This window comes from Thunnus thynnus, chromosome 13, assembly GCF_963924715.1.
Source record: "Thunnus thynnus chromosome 13, fThuThy2.1, whole genome shotgun sequence".
Lineage (NCBI taxonomy): Eukaryota > Metazoa > Chordata > Actinopteri > Scombriformes > Scombridae > Thunnus > Thunnus thynnus.
In genome coordinates, this window is record NC_089529.1 from 17,654,253 (window position 1) to 17,670,587 (window position 16,335).

Genomic DNA, 16,335 nt, shown 5'->3' on the forward strand with positions numbered 1-16,335 from the left:
ATGACATTTCACGTTGAAGTAAATACCAGCAGGGAGGATTCAGTGATGGCTCCAACTTTATTTTAAAGACAAACATCTGAGGAGGGTTCTTAAATCTTCCTCGCAATATGCAATGTTCTGGTAACGTGAACATAATTTTCTATAGGAACCATATCTTTTACTAGAGGGGATATAATGCCTGGGGGAAACTGTACAGAGATGTTATTTGGAGACCATGTGGAAACTTGTTTGCTGGGATTCCTATTTTGGAGGCAAGTGTGCAATATCCCTCAGACGAAGTAAGTTATTTTTTCAAGTAAATATCTTACAGAAGGAGATGTTGCTGTCTTTGTGAACCAAACCAACGTCAAGGCTGATTTCCACATTTTTAGGGTGAAACGTGTCAATTTGGGCTGAGAGGACGTAACATTTCTTTTTGACTCCTGCAAAGATCCCGAATGAACAATGCTGAAAACATACTGTGCAGTATACGGCACCACAAAATAGATTTTTATTGCATGTAGTCTGGTGCACACACAGAGAATGCAGTTACAAATGTGTTGCATTACAAGGCCAGGCTATTACACATCAAAGGGAGTGAAGTAAAATGTAAAGCACATACCTAATTTGAAAACATGGAATTTCAAATAACACTTGAGGCTGAATCAACAAAGGCGGCTGGCCTGTCGGTGGCGTGCAGAAAAGAACAGCACATACCGTGTTTTTCACTGGTAAGAAATTGATTTTAGGGCCAAAGAAAAATGTCTCATACCAAGAAGAGAGCCAACAGTTTGACAGTGAGTCAGCTCTGCTGTCAAAGTTATTCATATCCAGAGTAAATCTAAAGCTTTTGAGGATGTTCACATTTGTTTTCGGAATAGAAATGTCAAGAATCATGGAGTGAAATTATTCCATGACCAGGAAGAGATGCTTGAAAAGACATTGAGTAGTACTGGAAGAACCACAGATGTTGTAAAGTGGTCTAAACTTAACCACTGCTATTCCTAATTAAAGAATTCTCGGTCCACTAATAGCCATTAGGTTTTATCAACTAATTGAAGAGTCAATTTAATGGACAAATCTGCTAAACTGCCTCTCCTAGATTATCACCACATTTGTGTTTATTTCTGGCTGCAAAGGATTCCTGTGTGTTTTTCTCAGCAGCATGCAAGAACAGATTTTTCCAGTTCATCAGTTCATGATCCAGTGTGAAAGAAATGTCTTAACATACTTGCAGGGCAGTTGTGAAAACACGGGATGTATCCTTCAGATCCATCATGTGTATTAATACATAAAGGGATTCCTCTGACAGCATATTCTGTATAGATGATAAATAATGAATTTACTTTGGGCTGTGATCTTAAGCTGATGGATAGTGCGACCTTTGTAATGACAGATAGGAAGTTCAAATATGAACTTTCTGACACAACTGTCCACTTAGTTTCACTCTTAACTTTCAACTATCATCAAGTCAGTCAGTATTTTTGCTAATTTCTTGCTCAGTTTAAACCCTGTGGATGAATTTAAGACCCGTAAAGGAGGACAGGAAGTCACTCACTCACTCATTTTAGGAAATATGCCTGTTTGCTCTCTTATAGAGAGTTAGATGAGAAGATGGATATCACTCTCATGTCTGTACACTAAATGTGAAGTTACAGCCAGGAGACAGTTAGCTTTAGATTTGCATCAAGACTGGAAGCAGTGGGAAACAGCTAGTCTGGCTCTGTCCAAAGCTAACAAAAAAGGTCACTAATTAGGGCGTTATATCTTGAGAAATAGTCCCACCTATAACCCCTTATAAAACTGCAAATTGTTGTTTTTACACTTTAGTTTTTGTATTGGTTAAACAAACAAGATATAACGTGCTAATTAGTGAGTTTTATAGGTGCTTGTAGGTGGATTCTGTTAATGTTGGGCAGTCAGGCTAACTTTTTCCCTCTGTTTCCAGTCTTTATGCTAAGCTAAGCTAACTGACTGCTGGTTGTAGCCTTATATTAAACGGACAGATATGAAAGTGGTATCAACCTTCTCATCTAACTCGCCGCCAAAAAGCAAGTTAACTTTTACTTTAAGATGTCAGACTACTGTTTCTAAGGTCAAGAATGAACTTTCACGCTCAGTCTATATTAAACATATTAGATATATATGAGTGGAATCTGCAGTTTGAGCTGGTTAATGACAGAAACCTGAATTTGTTCTTTGTTAAACAGAACCAAGTTCAGGGACTGGGTGGATAAAGACACTGTATTGTATGTAACCAGTTGCAGTTTACCAAGTTTTGATAAAACTTTTGTCAAAAAATACCTTTGGCAGCACAATTTGCAGTTTCAGCTGTGTTCTTAAAGACTTATGTATGTATGGGCAGGTAAAAAGTGCAAAGAAAGCAAGAGGGTTTCATATTTTTTTTGTCTATGTTCACACTGCAGACAATAGTGGCAAAAGTTTGGAATGTCTTTTCCATATATGTTTTCTTAGTAGCATAAACATCCGTACATATTTTGGGAGCTGGCAGTTCAGCCAAATGTCAAAGGCACGTACCACAACTGAAGTATTTTCAAAACCAGCGAGCAAAAGCATTAGGTGGGTGTTGCATTATATTAATAATAAATATGGGTTACATCCTAGCAAAACACAGCGTAACACAAAAGTTGTGCAATTTTCATGTGCAAACGTAATGACTTTTAATACTGTTTTAATACCTCTAAAAGAGAAAATTATATTTCAGTGGCAAAAAGGGATGAAATAAACATCCATTGTTGTAAAATCTAAATTGTGAACTAAAACTAAAATACAAAGATTAAAAGTTGGCATACACTCATTCAGTCTGCCAAAGATCACATTTAATGTTTCTCTTCCTAGAATTTCAAGCAATTTAAAAAAATTTGAATTTAAAAACACAACTTATTGTAAGACTTTTTTAAAGCATATGCCTAAAATGTTGTCAAAATCGACTCTTTTGTGTGAAAGATATTATGTTATGTTGATATTATTTCGTGTTGCCTTGCAGTGTGAACACAGCCCATAAATGTTGGTACATCGCTCACCTGTTTTACATTTTTCTTCACTTACGGCTGTACGCTAAGATTGGTTGAACACAAAAGCAATTTTTCACAAACAGTCCCTGAGCCAAACTTATCTCTGAGGCTGTGGCCTCATAGCCGTTCACTTCCTGGTTGTCTGTGACTGGTCAGGAGTCACCATTTCACACATGACGAGCAGTTGAGATGTTCCTTGGCGGTGTTAGTGTATCCAGTCAGGACAAGGGAACCAGGGTCTCGCTCTATCACCGGGGTCTCCTCGTTGCTCAGGATGTGCTGTACCAAACACCGCGTTGCCTCCTCGATGTTTGTGTTTTCCTGAAGGAGGGAAAAAAGACAACAATTGTAAAGAAATCATGCACTTAAGGTACATATAGAGTATACCGGTATGTGCTGTTATACCAACACCTCAACATCTGGAAAGTGAATGTTGTTCACACATGCCTACAAATGGCCATCCGTTTTGTAGTCTTTGTTGCTAAGGTTATTCCACAGGTTGTTTACGTTGTCCACTCGCATATTTCAGATCAGATTTTGGCTTGAACATGTACAAATGTATTGAGAAGTTTATGTTTTGAGTAAAGAACGAGAAAAAAAAGTAAAATTACTAAATTACTAATTACTAACTAGTAAAAATACTGCTGTTTGTTTACATAGCCTAACGAGCCGCTGGATGTCTGCTGAAGGGCGGTTTCTGAAAGCTGGCCAATCAAAACAGAGTGGGCTCATCAGAAGGGGGGCCTTAAAGAGACAGGAGCTGAAATGACCTGTTTCAGACAGAGGCTGAACAGTGGGGCTGCATAAAAGGCCAGTATAAGATAAATCACTAACTTTGAACTGTCAATCATGCAAAGATGTTCCAGTAGAGCCCCAGAATAACAATATAAATGCACGATACATCCCCTTTAAAAGCCCCGGACACCCATACAGGTGTTTTCACTCATCCCGGATAAAACTGTCATGAACTGATAAGAATGGCGAAGATGCAATTTCTTCCACCCAAATATGTGCAACAAAACCAAGGTTTTTTGCAGAGGGTTAGAGAGATAAAAAAGCAAATAAAGCACAGTTGGTCTAATACTGCAATACTGCAAAATAAATGAAAACACCTGGGTTGGTGCCCTATAGGTGTACAGCACCTTTAATAGCTGATAATGAATGCTCCAATTTTTGGCTTCCTTTGGTATAATGTGACTCCATGACAGCGTATTGTACTAAGGTGACATTACAGGATTTCTGGGTACTGAGGTTAAAAAAATATTAAAACTGCTTTCTCTTGTAGCCATGAGAAGCCACATATATCTACAAATGTCTAATGCACTAATGCAGCCCTGATCATAGTTAGAGATATAAAATACAGCAAAAACTCAGCCCTGACCTGTCTGTTTGTGCGCACTACACTACTATCTCCGACTTGCACGCTGGTGTGTAACTCATTAGACAGTCTCTGAGGGTTTGAATGGGAGGAAAAAAGCACAAGAATAATTCACACCAGGCTGCAGAAATTCCTCTATTTGTCTCTTGAGACCACAGAAAATACTGTCCAACTTTTAGTGTCTGGAGCGAAAAGCCCGACAGCCATTTTCAGAATCATTTCTTTTTCACAATGAGCTTCTGTTGTAATAACATTGCTATTATTTTGTTTTAGAGTGTCGAATGTGTAGTTAACCTTCCTATGCAAATTATGTATAGAGCAGATGGCTGTCAACTATTTGATTCAAGCCAAAATTAAGTATTTTAGTCTTTGCCTCAAGTGAAGTCCTTTTACAACACAATAGCATCAAAATAGGTCTCTTAACTTTTTATGTTCTTGGCCTAGAGTTGCACAGGACTCATTAGTAAAGCAAATGATCTGTGGAAAATGTTACTACTGTACCACCTTGATTTAACTTTAAAATGCTTGACTTATTCAAAAGTCAAATCTAAAAGTCACATGTGCTGTGTACCTTGGCTGAGGTCTCGAACCAGCCAACAAAGCCGTTCTCCCTGCAGAAAGAGTCAAGTTTGGGCTGCTGGGAAGCCAGCTGGTCTGACTTATTGGCCAAGAGTACAGCTGGAACTGGTCTCCCATGGTTCAGAGTCACCTTAGGAAAGAAGAAAGACAGGTTACATGATTGTTGTACCAACTGTAATATCACGTAACTCACTTTTTAGGCAATTTAAAGTATGTTAAGACATATAAATACTCTGCTTGGAATAATAATTTATTTCCCACAAAAAGGTTCAATTTATTCGTTAAAAATTCTTAAAAGTGCATCACAATCCTTCCCCCTCATTGAAAAATCCAGAATCTATAAATGAACCACGATCAGCTTCCGAAACTGAGACGTGATGTCATAAAATCATGATCAATGTACACGCCTTAAACTCAGATTTTTGATGAGCACAGCAAAACTTTCCCTTTCAGCAGATGAATGTGAAAACAGCCTTCTAGTGTCAAACTCTGCACATACATCATTCTGCACAGTGAAGCTCAAATGTCCAACTGAAGAAACAAGAAGAAAATCAAAACACATTTTTACTAGAGGGGGACTTTAACTATACAAGAAGTTAATGTAAAAATACCATTGTCTAATCTAGTTTAGGGCTGCAGATAACGATTATTTTCATTATCTGTTGATTGTTTTCTTGTCTAATTAATTGTATGGTTGATAAAATTGTGAAAAATGTCGATCACTGTTTCCCAAAGTGTCGTCCTCAAATGTCTTCTTTTGTCCCAACAGTACACTACCGAAGATATTGAGTTTACTATCATAAAAGAGGCAGTAAACCAAAAAATATTTACATTTGAGACTTAAAACGATGAATCAATTATCAAAATAGTTGGCGATTAACTTTCTGATGATCAACTAATTGATTAATAGACTAATCATTGCAGCTCTATTCTAGTCTAGGAAGTAACAAATCTAAACTCCAAGAGCAAAATATAAATTGTCTTCTAAACAGCATAAAAATGCAGTTTAAACTTCCCAACACACTTCCTGAAGAAGTACTGTATCTGTTGCCTTTTATGCCCTTTCAGTATCATCACAGGCCAATGTGAGTTTAAAATATCAGGATGTTGTGGACATTAAAACAACTACTTTGAACGTGTTGTGATCTTTGGAGCTGCCTGTTCTGTGAATATAATGAAACAGGAGATGACACCCAGGTGACTAAAACGGATGGTGAGGTATGGATGATAGGTGACACAGTATAACTGCCTTTAATGCCAATTAGGACTGCAACTAACTATTTTGATTATCAATTACTCTACTGATTATTTTCTTGACCAATCGGTTTGTCTATGAAATGATAAAAAATAGTGAAAATTCCCAATTCCCAGTTTCTCAGAGGCCACAGTATTGTCTTCAGTTTGCTTGGTTTGCCTGACTAAGAGCCTAAAATGTTAAGATATTCAATGTACTATCATATATGACAAGGAAAGACAGCAAATCGTTAAATTTTAGGAGCTAAGATCATCAAATCTTTGGCTTTTTTGCTTGAAACAATTAATCGATTATCAAAATAGTTTCAGATTAATTTTCTGTTGACTTATCATTGCAGCTCCAATGCTATTGCTTGTGAATATACTTTTCTCTGCCTTGCTTTCCTTTTCAGCAGACGTTAATCTTATTTTAACCATGACAATAACATTACACCAGCCTTAACTGTAACCTTGACATGAATTGTTGTAGTGTATGGTTGTGGCCGGCCGTGGGCAGGTACGTTATGAATTTTTACACCTTTGGAAGAGGCAGGATGAGAGTAGAGCAAAAAAGGCCTCAGATTGTGCTTCTCTAAAGATGAGTTGACTTTGTGGATCTCACACAGCCTTTCGTCTGACCTTGGAGTCCAGGTCATCCTTCCACTTCAACACGGCGTCGAACGTGGAGGCTCTCGTCACGTCAAATACCACCAGTGCTCCCACCGCCTCCCGGTAGTAGACACGAGTCATGTTCCCATACCGCTCCTGCCCTGGGATGCACAGACAGTCATCAGACACACACACATATTTACGTAAAGACACCTTTCAAGTCCGTAAAATTAAATCAACTCACAGCACGGCATGTTAGTGAGAAATATAGGGGTGTGTGTGTGTATGTGTGTGTATTTGTGTGTGTTTACACTACAGTAGCCGCCATCATGTGACTGTTATTATGAGCATGGGATCACTTGAGTCACAGCCAGGCACAAGATCTACATTCCTCGACCAGGCTTCAAATGACAGGGAGGGACCCAGACATCCACTGGACACACACACATTTTCACTGGGAGCTCACTTCACTTACTAGAAAAATCTACATCTTATCAAGTCCTTTTTGAGTCACTGAGTCATTAAAGTTTGTAAAAAAAGGTGTAATTTTTCTGCCTTATTCTGACCATTTCTTGAAAATTCTTGAAATAAGTTGACTGCATTGGAAACAGGTTAATATAATCTTACTGTACTGGCAGAAAACAAGACTTTTAAGAGCCAGATAAAGAGAAGAATTGATTGATAAGATTATGTTTTTCAGTTTTTTTTTAATGGATTTCACATAATCCTACTCTCCTAAAGCTGCTGCTCTCTAATTCATTTACAGCTTATTTCACAAAGTAGCTTTAACAACTTACAGCTCACAACAAAAGGTTTTTGTTTCCAAATAACGCTAAAAAAAATCACCTGATGTACATAAAGCAGGATTTGTTTGACAGACCTGCTATGTCCCACAGCTGAAGCCGGACCACGGTGTCATTGTCCCACTGCAGCACCTTCAGGGCGAAGTCCACCCCGATGGTGGCTCGGTAGTGCTGGGAGAAGATCTGATGGACGTACCGCTTAATGATGGACGTTTTCCCGACTCCCAAGTCCCCGATGACCAGGACTTTGAACAAGAGCTCTTGCTGCATAGTTGCAGCTCTGTAGGAAAAAAATAACTCCTCAGTAAAACTGTAGAAAATTTAAGAGGGATGCTGGTGCGCAGGTTTCGCAGCAAAACTACAGTAAAGTCATTGAGAGTGGTTAACAGCTTTGGCTCTGGATGAAGACTGGAAAAAATAGCAGCATTTCCTTTCCTCCGGTTCACAAACATAAAATTGTTGCAATATCATCGAGATTTGCCAAAGAAACGGTGAAGATCACTGCGGTCCACCCGTCTCATCACACATGACAGTCTGAGTCCGTTCACTTCACAGCGACTCTCAGCTGCTGTGAGCGACCCCAATACAACATTAACTACTGGTGATGCATTCAAGCGCCCCATGTAAACGTCGGCTTTACACTTAAGGCCAATGGTTCTCAAACTTTTTCACGTCAAGGACCATTAGATTGACACAAATAGATAGATATATTTATTTGACCAAATTTAAAACATACATGACAGACCGATCACAAAGACAGACTCCATATAAGATTTAAAAAAAATTGTCAAGGATTAAAATACACAAAAAAGTCCTCGGGCTTATTTCCATTGTGATCCTCTATTGGAGAACAAGATGGCAGATTGAATAAGAAAGTGTTAAACAAGAATGACATTAGACTTAATAAAAACTAAACAGACAGTAAAACATCAAGAATTTGTACATCTACAAATTATTTAACATCCATTTCTTGAGATCTGATTTAAAACTCCTCTCGACTGGGTTTCACTTGAGTGAGATAGGCAGCTTGTTACACTGACATGAAGCTGTATATAAATATGTATTTTTCCCAAACAATGTCTTAAATCTCATGGGAATAATATTTGTTAGAGCACAGCAGTTATAGTTTTACAACTGCTGTGTTTTTCTTTTTTAAGGTACTGTATGTATTTTGGACTGTTTAAGTTATATTTTATATTTGTTTTTATTTCATCTCTTAACTATATATTTTGTTGTTTTGTTGTCAGTTGTATTTCTCCTTGTTTTGTAAAATATGTACTTATTTGCTTCCTGTTGCTGGATAACTTTTATAAATATCCAAATAAGGTATTGACAAAAAAAATGTAACACTGTTGGTGGCTAATATTTAAAAAGAAATCAGAATAACCAAATTTTTTGAGCTAAAGGGAAGGACTGTAACCAAACCTGAGAAAGTCATCTATCGTCTTACGTGTTGAAATAAATAATGTGAAGGATCAAGTGAAGTTACGTTCACGTGCGCTCACTTCGTATAATTACTGTATTTTGTTCCTACAGTCTATGAACGCAGCAGCCTGGAGGATTGCTGCTGCGCCGCTGTCCGCGCAGTTACGGTAATGGTGCTGATGAGGGCGAGGAGACGTGTGATACTGCTGTTGTGTCCTGCTGCCATTTCATCAGCGGATCCTCGCGGTTATATTCACAGTCCTGCTCTAATTAAGCAGCAGCCCTCATCATCTGTCGGCCAACACACTCAACAGGCTGGTTTAATGTTTATTAGCGGGCTAAATAGTGACGGTAGACAGGAGGCCTACGTAGATAATAGGATGCATGTTATCAGCGGGTAAAGCAACAACACAACCACTGCTGTCTGTGCAGTCTGCAGGATCATTTTTACATCGATATGGGGTTTGCTTTTTCCAGGTGCTGAGCTCTTAACTTCAAGGTGGGTCGTCATTTATTTAATTTTTATTAGATTGTTGTCTTGAATGTTAATCATTAAAGTAAAAAATATTTAGGCTAAGTGGGGTGGGCCTCATCATTCAAACAATTTGCTCATTATTTATTGTAAAGTTTGTGGGATATTTCATTATGAATGTCACTGGAGGCCTTCTAGGAAGCTGTGGCTAATATCTAATAGACTATCAGCTAGCAGCTATCGCTTTATGGAGCTTATTTTTGGCTGTAGCTTCAAGGCCTCATTGTGTGTTATTGCTGTATAACAACCAGTCTACTATCCACATGGGGGCTGACTATACACCAATGTTTATTGAGTTGGAGAGGAGTGGCCTCACCCTCCCTCCTTCCCCTCAGATTAGATCACCCAACTGTAAATCACATGGATCTGCTGAGATGATTTGAGCCTATTATTCTCTCCTCATGATGGCAGCCCTGATCCAAGAGTTATCCATACAGTCGACTCAGGATTAAATGTATGTTTGCGTTTAATCTGACTATAAAATCATGAATCTATTTAAAGTGTTTCTGAACAGGGTGTCATTTTGTTGTTGCTTTTATTGTTTGTAAAAGCTTTAAAGTGTATTGAATCTAATCTGTTGTTTGTTTAATTTATTAATTAATTTTTTGTTGCAATTTTCTTCTTTAAAAAAAGACTGAATTTGAATCTGTGACTAAATTCTTCATGTTAAGATTTTACAAAGTTTAGACGTGTTTTTTTTTTTGCTGTTTCATGTGTGGAAAAAATCCATAAATTACACATATGTAAATTCATATTTGTTCCATGTTTACACTGTGCTCTAGAGCTGCAACCATTAACAATAAATGATAAATCCATTAATTAATTGACAAATATGCCAAAATTTTGGATTTAACTTCTCAAATATGACGATTTAATGCTTTTCTTTGTCATACATGATAGTAAACTGAATATTTTGTTAGTTTGGAAAAAATAAGACATTTAAAGACATAATCTTTGACTCGGGCATTTTCACTATTGTGAATTATTATTCTGGCATTTTATGGATAAAATTATTTATCGACTAATTGATATTATTATTGATTTCTAAAGAAAGCCAAACGTCACATAGATTTCATATCAACAGAATTTGTGCCTGTTACTATGAAATATTCAGCCTCTCTTTTGTCAAGTCTGTTTCAGTGGTTTTGTGTGACAGAGCTCACGCATGTAGTTTTCTTAAAAGTCTGAAAATGCACCGAAATGTATCAACAAACTTCTGCTTTTGAACAATTTTCATTTCAGTTATCCCCTCAACAGAAAAGATGTTTAATATCTAGTTGAAGAAGTCTAATTTGTAGTAATATGGATGAGTGAGTTATTTGATTTTTTTTCCCCCACAGATTTCATGCGACATGGAGACGATATGGCTTTATCAGTTTCGTCTGATCGTCATCGGAGACTCCACAGTCGGCAAGTCGTGCCTGATTCGGAGGTTCACTGAGGGCCGCTTCGCCCAGGTGTCAGACCCGACTGTTGGGGTGGACTTCTTCTCCCGTCTAGTGGAGATCGAGCCAGGAAAAAGGATCAAACTTCAAATCTGGGACACTGCAGGACAGGAGAGATTCAGGTAAAACCAGAAGTCTTTTCAGGGCATTGTACTATTTAGCAAACGTTACTGAAACAGGAGTAAATAGTGAGTTTGTTGGGGACTATTTTCTGCTGTGGATTAATACACATTTTGTGTTTATCTATCTATCCAGGTCTATCACCAGAGCCTACTACCGCAACTCAGTAGGCGGGCTCCTACTCTTCGACATCACAAACCGCCGTTCCTTCATGAACGTCCACAACTGGCTGGAGGAGGCCCAGAGCCACGTCCAGCCGCACAGCATCGTCTTCCTGCTGGTTGGCCACAAGTATGACCTGGAGGCCCAGCGTCAGGTGACCCAACAGGAGGCAGAGAAGCTGGCGGGCGCCTACGGGATGCGCTATGTGGAGACATCTGCACGAGACGCCATCAACGTGGAGAAGGTGTGGATGTGATCTCTGTCAAAGTATTTTTTTCTTCAGACGAAGATGATCAGCTGTGAACTTAAAATGTTACAGTAATTGAGACAAATATTGAGCTTCAAGGTTAGTTCTTGACCTTGAAAACGGCACCTTGATAAACATGCTGTTTCTGAAGCTTTCAACCACAGATGAAGTTGCTCAGTTGTCATGGAGATGGTTTAGTTGTTATCACATGTCTTAAGTCTGGAATTCATGCTTTTACAATTACTGTATTGTCACTTAACAACGGTTTAAAAATACTAAACTTACTGTAATTTGTACTTTGATATATCCACATACACACACACACGACTGTGAATCATTTAAACTCAGTTTCTGCTGCCTCACAATCTGTCTCTTCCTCTGAAGGCGTTTGTGGATCTGACGAGGGACATCTTTGAGCTGGTTCGGAGTGGGGACATCAAGATCCAGGATGGCTGGGAAGGCGTCAAGAGCGGATTTGTTCCCAACACCGTCCATTCCTCTGAGGAGGTGACCAAGGGCAGCCGGCAATGCTACTGCTGATTTACGTGTGTGTGACAGGTGGTGATATTTCAGTGGACTCCATTTGGAGGAGATCTGACTGCGCTCAGTTTTTTGGGACTCATAATATTTCCCTGCTCAGTTACACACTTCTATGATATGTAAGACATGGTTTTATCTTTTCGGGTGCCTGTTTTTGGCTTTTGCCCAAACATTTTGCTCCTAACAGGCGCAGAAGCACAAGAAGCCCTCCTCCCTCACTGTTCTGTGTGCATGTGTGTGTGATTGTAATAACCCAAAACACTCTTAGCAGCTTTTACACAACACTTCAGCTTTAGCCCACTTTTCCTGATCTGTACAGTTATACTCCAGTAGCCGGTTACATCTCTAGTCAGTGTATTTATGTTTATGTGTCGACATGACTGAGCCATGCCTCCTCCTTTTAATGCATAATACTCAGAATATACTGCATCCTTGTACAGACTCAATCCGATGAGAGTGACGAGACAGAAAGAGTCTTCAGTGATTGTACATGTGCACTACAAATCCAAGTGGCTTACTGTCATATGTAAAGGCTTCTGAAAGAGCGGAGAGGGGGGGATGATGAAATTGAACTCAAATTGAACCAAAGTTTGAGACACTGCAATCCGCTGACGACTGCTGGAGTTTGCACTGTGAAAATGTTCAATGGAAGGACGAGATACTGTAGCTGCATACTGATAGCCATTATGGGTAGATCATAGCAAGAAGTACCCAGTTCATGTTTACTTCTTTCTTATGTTGGTTTACTGGTGACAACAGTTAAGATGTGACCTTACAGCCTTTCAGAAACTGAACTGATATATGTAAATATGAAGCCTGCTCTTAAAATATCACACAACACCTTCAGGTCATAATCTCTCCTCACACTTATGCCTAAACTCCATTTATACACGCAATCCATGTTTATAATCAGTGCACGCCTCCATTTAAATTCAAATTTTCCAAAGAAAGAAGTGATTGTTTTTTTTTTATTTTTGATATAATGTAAATAGCCTCAGCACCTGGAATCTCATCAGAAAGAGTAGAGTGAATGAATCATGGAAAGTAAATAAATTATAAGAGATTTAAACTCCATAACAATTCAGCAGATTTCAATTCAGATTAGTGACATTTACACGGACTGATTCATGTAACAGTTTAGAGAGAATGGTGGCTGAGTTCATTTGTTTTAACTGCGCGGTGGAAGTGTCTCTTTTGAGTGCCTTTTGAAGGAAAGAAGCCTAAGCACACGCGGTCAACTTCCTGTTTCTAGTGTGTTTATCCTGTGATTATTAACATCTATCTGCTGTAAAGAGGCGGGAAAACACATCGATCTCACATTACACGACTTGTAAATAATTTATTTGAAGCCAAACCCTGACAAAGTTGACTGTTCGATGTTGTGACTCTGGGATGATTATAGCACAAGTGTCATGAATAATAATAATAATAATAATAAATGCCTGGAAATATTAATAAAGATTTGCCTTGTGCAAATACTGGAGGTATATTGTCCCATTAAGCTGACATACAGTTGGGTAACAGGCTGTAATGAGTTATAAATAGTTATCAGATTGACACATTACTGTAAATGACCACTAGAGGGCAGCCTAAGTGTGTGGATAAGGGAGGTGAGCGGGGAAAACTATTTCACTGCATTGTTTTGTATTTTTAGGTTTTAAAATCAAGGCCTTTTCCTACTAAAACTATTAAAAACATTTTAAAAGTCTAATCAAAAAACTATGGAGCTCTTAATGTCCCGAAAGGTGATAATTTTTTATCTAGTGGGTACAAGTTATTATCTTGTTCCCACAAGATAATAACTTGTACCCACAAGATAGTGACTTGTTCCCTGAAGATGATAACTTGTTCTCACAAGATAATAACTTGTTCCCACATGATATTAACTTGTGCGCACAAGATAAAAAAAATACCACCTTTTGGGACTTTAGGGGCTCCGTACAAGACAATAATTTGTTTGAACAATAACTTGTTTCCACAAGATAATAACTTGTTCCTACAAGATGATAATTTGTTCCCACAAGATAATAACTTGTTCCTACAAGATAGTTACTTGTTCCCTCAAGATGATAACTTGTTCCCACATATTAACTTGTGCACACAAGATAAAAAAATACCACCTTTTGGGACTTTAGGGGCTCCGTACAAGACAATAACTTGTTTCCACAAGATAATAACTTGTTCCTACAAGATAGTAATTTGTTCCCTCAAGATGGTAACTTGTTTCTACAAGATGATAATTTGTTCCTGCAAGATAGTAATTTGTTTGCACAAGATGAAAAAAATCCTTTTGGAACTTTAGGGGCTCCATAAAAAACACTCATATTGGTGATATGAATAAAGAAGGGATGCACATTCCTATTGCATAGAGATAAATGTAAGAATTTCAATGTCAAAATGTCAAATGTCAAAATGTAATTTTTCTTTAGGCCTGTTGCTGCTGGATATATGTCAGAGGTTAGTGAAACAGCTCAAGGCTAAACTCACGGTGTAGCTTACAGACAATATTGTTGAACATAGTCGAATGAGTCAGCAGTGACACATGGAAAAACCGGGAAAAGGTGGCTTCAACAGCTCATGCTAATAAAATGTCTTCTTTCAAAAATGGAAGGTGACCAAAAACAGGCTCTCTCAATCTGACATAAGCATGAATCATTTTATTTAAAAAAAAAAAACATTGAAAATACAGCTCATTTTATACATGACAGCCATATGTACAGTATATAAAACACAAAGAGACAAAAATAGATCATTGCTGTTCATGAGACAGCGTTCAGAGGGGTAATGATAGTAGTTTTTTTCTGAAAGGCACAAGGGCTGGGTATGAAGAAGACTGTGTCACATCACATAAACTTTTAATGATTTATTAACCCTTCCTCAGGAAAGAAAGGAAACACTAATGCTCTGAGTGAAGAGTTTAAGGCCAAGTTATCTTGACCCTCAGATTACAGTTTGATCCGTGACCGTAGCTTGCCGGACTCCTTTGCTTTACCAGCCCAGGTGCCTTTCTCAGGCAGAAGGATGGTTCTTTAGGCACCAGTTTATAGATTAACATCATCTAGAAAACACTGGCTGAATCCAAAATCTACCCTTACACCCCTTTTCCACAACCATTTGGGAGATATGTCAACTTCTGACATGTTTAACGGGAGAGCATTTTCTGGGCAAAGACAGTGAATTTATGCAGAAATGCTTCAATATTGCATCCCCCGAGATCATTTTATCTGGAAAAAGGGGGCAATAGGCTTTCTAATTTAAAATTCAGCAGCATCAAGTGTCAAATGAAATGCCTTCAAGTGGAATTTACAGACCATCTCTTACCACAATTATACTTAAGGTCATATTTTAAAGAAAGTACATTTGTATAATTTACATCATTATACAAATAAGACAGTTTTACACGAATACTGTACAATCTACAGTAAAGCACTTTACTAGAACAACAACAAAAAAATGCTATTAACAATAAGTTATCATCTCGACTCCAGAGGTTTGGGGTAAATGCATTTTAAAACAATTACACAATTTAGAGACCAACTTTCAGTGGTCATTCTTTGTTTTGGAAAGTTTCCAAAAGCACGTTCATTTGGTCAGAAAGGGACGACGATTGAAATAATTTGTTGATGCAAGACATTTGCAACCAAAACAAACAAACACAAAGATGTAAAAGAAACAAGGTAGACAAAAAAAAAGATCAGCAAACTAAAGACTGTACATGTAACGATTAAAATACACTAACCTCTATAAAAAAAGATATTAATTAACTGACAATGATATGAAATGGCAAAAAAGAAAGCTATCCCAAACAATACTATACACATTTAAATATTAACAGTTCTATTAGAAAGAGTAAATAAAGTAGTAAAAATAAAATAAAGTTGGATAAAATAAAAGTGATGGGCGCTCAACAGACAAAGCTGCCAAGAAGAAGTTTCAATTGAAACTAAAAAAAGATTTTCCACCAAGGAAGTAACAACAACAAAAAAAAAAGGTGAAGATATTAACGGTGATGAAAGACAGACCCTTGTTGAGACACAGACCCCCAGCTCCCGGGTCCCAGATACTAATGTGGATCTGACAGAGGAGGATAAATGTCAGTTAGAAACTATTTGTTGTGTATATAATTTTTAAACCTTCTTCTTCCGGCCAAAATGCTCACTTATCAACAAATCTATCAACCTCCTCAGATCTGCAAAAAATATCTGGGTACAGCCATGTAAAGTGTTTCAAGACAGACAGTAAACAAAA

The 16,335-nt window shown here is 37.9% G+C and overlaps 2 protein-coding genes across 2 annotated transcripts; one reads left to right on the forward strand and one right to left on the reverse strand.

The window, feature by feature from the left end:
• Positions 1-66: 66 nt before the first annotated feature.
• Positions 67-8,707, reverse strand: rab38c (RAB38c, member of RAS oncogene family). Its single transcript, XM_067608446.1, has 4 exons — positions 7,694-8,707; positions 6,844-6,974; positions 4,964-5,101; positions 67-3,335 (listed from the first exon to the last, which is right to left on the reverse strand). The coding sequence occupies exons 1-4, from the start codon at positions 7,884-7,886 to the stop codon at positions 3,174-3,176; spliced, it is 624 nt and encodes a 207-aa protein (XP_067464547.1). The 5' UTR covers positions 7,887-8,707; the 3' UTR covers positions 67-3,173.
• Positions 8,708-8,865: 158 nt separating this feature from the next.
• On the forward strand, positions 8,866-13,546 carry LOC137195810 (ras-related protein Rab-39B-like). Its single transcript, XM_067608449.1, has 4 exons — positions 8,866-9,540; positions 10,914-11,140; positions 11,274-11,544; positions 11,932-13,546. Exons 2-4 carry the CDS (start codon positions 10,926-10,928, stop codon positions 12,085-12,087), a joined length of 642 nt encoding a protein of 213 aa, XP_067464550.1. The 5' UTR covers positions 8,866-9,540; positions 10,914-10,925; the 3' UTR covers positions 12,088-13,546.
• Positions 13,547-16,335: the final 2,789 nt, after the last annotated feature.